At 43.8% G+C, this 7740-nt stretch overlaps 1 protein-coding gene across 1 annotated transcript in view; it reads left to right on the forward strand.

Annotated features, from left to right (window-relative positions):
* Nucleotides 1-7740, forward strand: part of LOC109917533 (WD repeat-containing protein 70) — a 152292-nt gene that overhangs the window by 530 nt on the left and 144022 nt on the right. Inside the window, exon 2 of the mRNA XM_048594335.1 lies at nt 7171-7234. Coding sequence (XP_048450292.1) covers nt 7189-7234 — 46 coding nt within the window. The 5' untranslated portion in view covers nt 7171-7188. The remainder of the gene's footprint in view (nt 1-7170; nt 7235-7740) is intronic.

Genomic DNA, 7740 nt, shown 5'->3' on the forward strand with positions numbered 1-7740 from the left:
ACTGTTAGTGACTAACAACAGGGGGTGTGTACTGGCAGGCCATGTGGTAACAAGGCTAGTTGTGTGTGGGGTAGGGGGCTGGGACATGGGAGAGTTTAGGCCCTAAAATTATTGAACACGATATCGAGTCTGGAGAGCTGCAGGGTCCCCAAGCGGAAAATGAAGTGTGTTTTTCTAGCTTGTGCTGAGGTTCGCTGGAACACTGTAGCAAGCCAGAGACAGAGATGTTGGCCAGGGAGCAGGATGTTGTGTTAAAGTGGCAGGCAACAGGTAGTTCAGGGTCTTTTTTGCGGCATGGTGGCTCAGTGGTTAGCACTGCTGCCTCACAGCGTCAGGGACCTGGGTTCGATTCCACCCTTGGGCGACTGTCTGTGTGGAGTTTGCTATTCTCCCCGTGTCTGTGTGGGTTTCCTCCGGGCACTCCGGTTTCTTCCCACAATCCAAAGATGTGCAGGCTAGGTGGATTGGCCATGCTAAATTGCCCGTTGTGTTGAGGGATGTGTAGCTTCGGTTGGTTATAGGGAAGTGGGTGTGAGTTGGATGCTCCAAGGGTTGGTGTGGACTTGTTGGGCCAAAGGGCCTGTTTCCTCACTGTAGGGGTTCTATGATTCTTTGCGAGCAGAACATAGATGTTCTGCGAAGTGGTTATCCAGGCTATGCTTTGTTTCCCCAATGTAGAGAAGACCCTTCCATATCCATACGTGTTTAACCTGAGAGTTTCTGCCATGATGAGCCTTTGAATGATTGATTGATTGATTTATTGTTATGTGTACCAAAGTACAGTGAAGAACTTTGTTTACGAGCAATACAAGCAGACCATCCTCAGCAAGAATGTACAGATCAAAAAGACTTGGACAGAGGCTTACAGGTTACATTGCACAGGGCATGCACTAGGCGAGATCAACGTTAGCAAGGTCATAGAACATAGAACATAGAACATTACAGCGCAGTACAGGCCCTTTGGCCCTTGATGTTGCGCCAACCTGTGAAACCAATCTGAAGCCCACCTAACCTAAACTATTCCATTATCATCCATATGTTTATCCAATGACCATTTAAATGCCCTTAAAGTTGGCGAGTCTACTACTTTTGCAGGCAGGGCATTCCACGCCCTTACTACTCTCTGAGTAAAGAACCTACCTCTGACATCTGTCCTATATCTATAACCCCTCAATTTAAAGCTATGTACCCTCGTGCTAGCCATCACCATCCGAAGAAAAAGGCTCCCACTGTCCACCCTATCTAATCCTCTGATCATCTTGTCAGTGTTATATGAGGCTAGCCAGTCTATGCATCAGTCTAATAATGGCCGGGAAGAAGCTGTTCCTGAACCTGCTGGTGCATGTATTCAGGCTTCTGTATCTTTTGCCGATGAAAAATGTTGTAGGAGATCATTACCAACGTGCAATGGGTCATTGATGATGTTAGCAGCCTTTCTGTGGCAGTGAGCCGTATAAATGGAGTCCATGGAAGGAAGGTTGTCTTCTGTGATGGTCTCGGCTGTGCACACCACCTTTTGTAGTTTCTTACAGTCCTGGGCAGAGCAGTTTCCATACCAGGCCATTATGTACACGGACAATACGTTTTAAATGGTGCATCTGTAGAAGTTGATGAGGTCCTTATGGACATGGCAAATTTCCTGAGCTACCTGAGGAAGAAGAGGTGTAGTTGTGCCTTCTTGTCCATCGCATCAATGTGGGTAGTCCAGGACAGGTAGTTGGTTTATCGTCGCTCCTAGGAACTTGACGCTCTCCACCATCTCAACCTCAGTTTCGTTGTTGTAGATGGAGGCGTGTTCTCCTCCTTTATTTCTGAAGTCAATGATCAATTCTTCAGTTTTGTCAGGATTGAGAGACAGATTGTTTTCATTGCACCGTGTCACTTGTGTTCAGTCAGTGATTTCCAGACCATATCTCTACATCCCTCTGTGATCCCACCGATCACTTAAATCCATGTCCCCTAGTCACTACAAAGGTAAAAAGCAAACCCCCCCCATCCAACCTATCCAGGCCTGTCTCAATTTTGTTCATCTCAATTAAGTATCTCCTCAGTCTCTGCTGTTCCGAAGAAAACAATAACAGTCTTTCCAATACTAAATAAACATGTTTTTGTCTTCACAGATGCTGCCAGACCTGCTGAGCTTTTCCAGCAACTTTGTTTTGATCCTGATTTACAGCATCCGCAGTTCTTTTCGTTTTTATTTAAGTGGCAAGGGAATTGGGCAAGGTTGGATAGCCTCTACTTTAATGCCAAGAGTATTAAAAGTAAGACAGATGAGTGAAAGGTGTGGGTTGACATATGAAACTACAAAGTTGTTGCCATCACAGAATCATGGTTGAGGGAGGGGCAAGACTTGCAATTTAACATTCTGGAGTACAGGATCTTCAGGCAGGACAGGGAGGGTGCAAAATTGGAGGTGTTGTCACATGATTAGTTAGAGTAAAACTTAAAGATAAAAATGGGGTCAGTCACACTGTCGGGAGTGTATTATTAACCTACAAAGTCAGTGGGTAGTTGAGTAGATATGTAGTCAATCCACTAAGGCGTGTAAGAATAATAGCAGAGTAATTAGATTAGGGGATTTTGACTACCCTAACATTAATTGGGATAATCGTAGTATAAAGGTTTGTGGGGGCAGTTTCTTGAAATGTACACAGGAGAGCTTTTTATATCAACATGTAGATAGTCCTACATGGGACAGTGCAGTGCTGGACCTATTTGTGGTAAACTAAGCCAGACAGCTTGTCAAGTTGATAGTGGGGGTGCATTTGTGATAGCGACCACAATGATGTATGTTTTAAGTTTGTCATTGAAAAGAAGAAAGATGGTCTTCATAAAGGTTTGGATTGGGCTGAGGCAGATTTAATTAAAATAAGGCAGCTTCTGACCAAAATAGATTGGGAACAGCTCTTTGAGGTAAATCTACAGCAGAACAGTGGGAGGCATTGAGAAAAGTCATCGCTCTGTCCACACAGTGAGGGAAATGGTGTCACCACATTGGCTTCCAGGTCTTACCATGTTTATATCAAAAAGTCTTCTTTTCGATGAAGTAGAGGCCGTTAGCTTTGGCTACGTGAATGGACATCCCATACTGTCATAGAATGACTGGACTAGCTTAATGTTCCTTTCCAGCTCTGTGTGAGTCATTGTAGTACGCTTTGTGGTTAACTACATAATAGTTAATTCTCATGTCTTCCAGGAGCAGGAAAACTCCATAGTTGTCCTCCTCCATGGAGCACACCAGTGGATCCGAGGCAATACCTATAGAAGCTCTTGGAGTTTGTTCTTGTGTTGATCTCATAGAAAACTAAAAATTCTAACAGGAAGACAGGTTAGATGCAGGAAGGCTGTTCCAATGATGGGGGGAGTCTCGAACCAGGGATCTTAATTTAAGATAGAGGGGTAAACCTTTCAGGAATGAGATGAGGAGAAATTTCTTCATTCACACAATGGTACCTTGAGGAATTCTTAGCCACAGAAAATGGTTGAGGCCAAAACATTGTGTTTTCAGAAAGGAGGCATATACAGTACTTGCGGCTAAAGGGATCAAAGGATATGGGACAAGGGTGGGATTAGGGTATTGAGCTTCATAATCAGCCATGGTCATATTGAATGTCAGAGCAGGCTTGAAGGGTTGGATGGCCAACTCTTGGATCTATCTTCTGCTCTCAGGCTCCTCAACCTGAGAACTTGCAGTTTTCTTGTGATATCACGATAGGCTTTTTTTAAACTCATCCTGCTCCTAAGTCCAGATATCTTCCACTGGTCCAGTATTCTCCATCCTGAAACTTCCTTCTCCCCTGGGATAATTCGGAAATTCTCTGTCTAGTTTCCTATTGGCAGATGTTTCACTTTGCCTGGAAAGTATTTTCTTCAGTTCATGTGTCTATCAGATAATCTGAAATGAATCGCTTACTCTTACTTAACATGGGTTCCGTAAGTGCCTACCTTGTAGATTGCAGATACCTGTAGACATCGTAGAGTAGTATTGGTTGGAGATTTTAATTTCCCCAGTATTGATTGGGCCACCCACAGTGTAAAAGGCCCAGATGGGGTGGAATTTGTCATATGTGTCCAAGAAAGTTTCTTAAATCAATATGTAGAACGCCCTACTCGGGAGGGTGCAACACTGGACCTCCTCTTAGGAAATGAGGTCAAGCAAGTGACTGAAGTGTCTGTCAGAGAGTGCTGTGAGCTCAGTGACCATAACTCTTTTATTTTTAACATAGTTACGGAAAAAGATAGGACAGGTCCACAGGTTAAGGTGCTGGACTGGAGCAGGGCCAATTTTGGGGCCATTAGGCAGGATCTAGCAGAGGTCGATTGGGTGAGTCTGAAGGAAAAGGAATGACTGGCAAACAGGAGGCTTTTAAAAGTGTGATATGAAGAGTTCAGGGATGGTATGTCCCTGTTAGGGTGAAGGGAAAAGCTGGCAGGTTTGGGGATCCCCTTGCTGACGAGGGATATTGAGGCTCTGGTCAGGAAAAAGAAGACATACATTGGGTTTAAGCTATCAGGTTCAAGTGAATCCCGAGATAACTGTAAAAAGTGTAGGAGCACACTTAAGAGGGAAATCAGAAGAACAAAGACAGGGTATGAGATGGAGCTGGCAGATAAAGTTAAAGATAATTCCAAGAGGTTCTATAGCTATATTAAGAGTAAAAGGCAGGGGGCCAGGAAGAGAATAAGTCCTCTTAAAGATCAGCAAGGCTGTCTATATGTGGAACCACAGGAGATGGGGAAGATTTTTAATGAATATTTCTCCTCAGTGTTTACTGAGGCGAGAATCATGGATGCTAAGGAAATAAGGGAAACAAGTGGGGACGTTTTAGACCGCATACATATCACCAGAGATGAGGTGTTTGCAGCCTTAAAGTGCATTAAGATGGATAAATTCCCTGGGCCTGATCAAGTCCATCCTCAGATATTGTGGAAGGCTAGGGAAGAAATTGCAGAGGCTCTTGTAGAGATTTTTGCTTCATCTTTAGCCACTGGTGAAGTTCCGGAAGACTGGAAGTTGGCTAATGTTTTCCATTGTTTAAGAAAGGTAGCAAAGACAAGCCTGGGAACTACAGGCCAGTGAACCTGACATCAGTGGTAGGCAAGTTATTGGAGAGGATACTGAGGGACAAGATCAACCTACTATTGGATAGTTAAGGTCTGATTAGGGATAGTTAGCATGGCTTTGTGCACGGGAAGTCATGTGTGACAAATATTTGAGATTTTTGAAGTGGTAATCAAGAAGACAGATGAGGGTAGGGTTGTGGATGTTGTCTGTATGGACTTTAGGAAGACCTTTGACAAGGTCCCACACGACAGGCTAGTCATGGAGGTTAGGTCACATGTGATCCAGGGAAAGCTAGCTAATTGGATTCAAAGTTGGCTTGACGGTAGGAAGCAGAGGGTGATGGTTGAAGGTTGTTTCTCAGACTGGAGGCCTGTGACTAGTGGTGTGCCACAGGGGTCGGTGCTGGGACCTTTGTTATTTGTTATTTACATAAATGATCTGGCTGTGAATTTACAAGGCGTGATAAGTAAATTTGTGGATGATACAAAATTAGGAGGTATCGTTGATAGTGAGGAAGGCTATCAAAAATTTCAGAGGGATCTTGATCAGATGGGGAAGTCAGCTGAGGATTAGCAAATGCAATTCAATACAGATAAGTGTGAGATGTTGCACTTTGGAAAGTCAAACCAAGGTAGGACTTGTACAGTAAATGGTAAGGTCCTGGGAAGTGTTGTGGAACAGAGGGACCTAGGAGTACAACTACATAGCACGTTGAAAGCAGCATCACAGGTAGACAGGGTGGTGAAGAAGGCATTTAGCATGCTGGCCTTCATCGGTCGAGGCAGTGAGTATAGGAGTTGGGATGTTATGTTACCGTTGTATAAGTCGTTGTTGAGGCCGCACTTGGTGTATTGTGTACAGTTTTGGTCACGGTATTGTAGGAAAGTCATAGTTAAAGTGGAGAGTGTGCAAAGAAGATTTATGAGGATGTAGCCAGGACTAGTAGGTCTGAGTTATAGGGAGGGTTTGGCCAGGATAGGACTATTCCTTGGAATGTAGGATAATGAGGGATGATATTATTGTGGTGTATAAAATCATGAGGGGCATTGGTGGGATGAATGCATATAGTCTTTTATCCCAGGGATGGGGAATTGAAAACTCGGGGGGTATAGGATTAAGGTGACAGGGGAAAGATTTAAGAAGGACCTGAGGGATGACAACTTCACGCAGAGAGTAGTGCGAATATGGAATGGGCTGCCAGAGAAACTGGTTGAGGCAGGCACAATAGCAACATTTGAAAAACATTTGGATAGATATGTGGATGGGAAGGGTTTAGGGGGAAATGGACCAAATGCCAGCAAATGGAACCAGCTGAGTGGGCACCATGGTCAGCATGGACCAGTTTGGGCCGAAGGGCCTGTTTCCATGCTGTATTACTCTATGACTGTGTTTCTATGACATGCTTATAGGATGTCTCTCTTTCTCTGTTGACAACCCAGAAGCCTTCTGCTTCTGGAGCCAACTTATCACTGACTTCTGAGTACGTCCGGATTTCTTCAAGCCCTGACTGCTTGGAGACTGCTAATGATAGCATCTCTGCTGTTATGCTCTATTCCTGAGTTTGGGTTTCTCTTTGTCTCTCATTCTTTGATGGTTATTAAACTCAAGTCATTAAATATCTCAGGAATTATTGTCCCAGGAGATATGCTGGTCATTTGGCTGAAATCCCATGAATTCCCATAAATTATGTTTTGAACTGGAAAGCTAGAATCCTGTTTACCTCTACTTATGAACTCAAGTTCCCAAAAAATAATCATACTTTGTGATCCTTTATAACACTCTACAAAAAGACTGGCAGAACTTCCCAGCAGACAGCGTAAGGGTATGAGGGAAAAGAATGAGGAAGATTGAAAGAGAAATAGAGTGAGAAATTGAAGAGGAGTAAACAGGGAATAGGGTGAAGAGCCCAGAGTAATACGTCTGCCAGACCCAGGACTGGGATCCTACTCTTAGAGCTTTTACCAGGCTTGGAAGCATCTATGCAATGGTGTTCAGGGGACAATTAAAGGATGGAAGTGTTGTGTCTGAAACGATTGATGGGGAGATTGAGAGCAGTTCTAGGGGAGTGATGGCTTTCCTTGATTTTAACTCTTTGTTTTTAGGTTTCAGCTGACATTGAAATGACCGATCCTGACGTTGGTGCCATAATGGGATTCTCCGGGTTTGGTGAGTGTTGGAAACTGACACTAGTCATATGTGAGGGGACTGGATACAGAGTGAAGCTTCCTGTACACTGTCCTCATCAAACAGTCCCAGGACAGCTACAACATGGCGTTAGATACAAAGTAAAGCTACCTCTATACTTTTAAACTGAAAGTAAAGTTCCCTTGAAAGTGTTCCCCTCAAACACTTGCAGTTTAAGCAAAATGTGGGTTGGGTACAGAAGTAATGCTGGCTCCATCCTTTTAAACTGAAAGTAAAACTCTCTGAACACTGTGTCCATGAAACACTCTCAGGTCAGGGACAGTATAAGGTTAGATACAGAGTAAAGATCTCTGTATTCTTAAAATTAAACTTCCCTCTATTTTAAACTAAAAGTAAAGCTCTCTCCACGTGATTCAGAGATAACAAGGTGTAGAGCTGGATGAACACAGCAGGTCAAGCGGCATCAGGGGAGCAGGAAAGCTGACGTTTTGGGCCTAGACCCTTCTTCAGAAAAATGAAGAAGGGTC

Source organism: Rhincodon typus, chromosome 3, assembly GCF_021869965.1.
Source record: "Rhincodon typus isolate 14 chromosome 3, sRhiTyp1.1, whole genome shotgun sequence".
NCBI classification, from domain to species: domain Eukaryota; kingdom Metazoa; phylum Chordata; class Chondrichthyes; order Orectolobiformes; family Rhincodontidae; genus Rhincodon; species Rhincodon typus.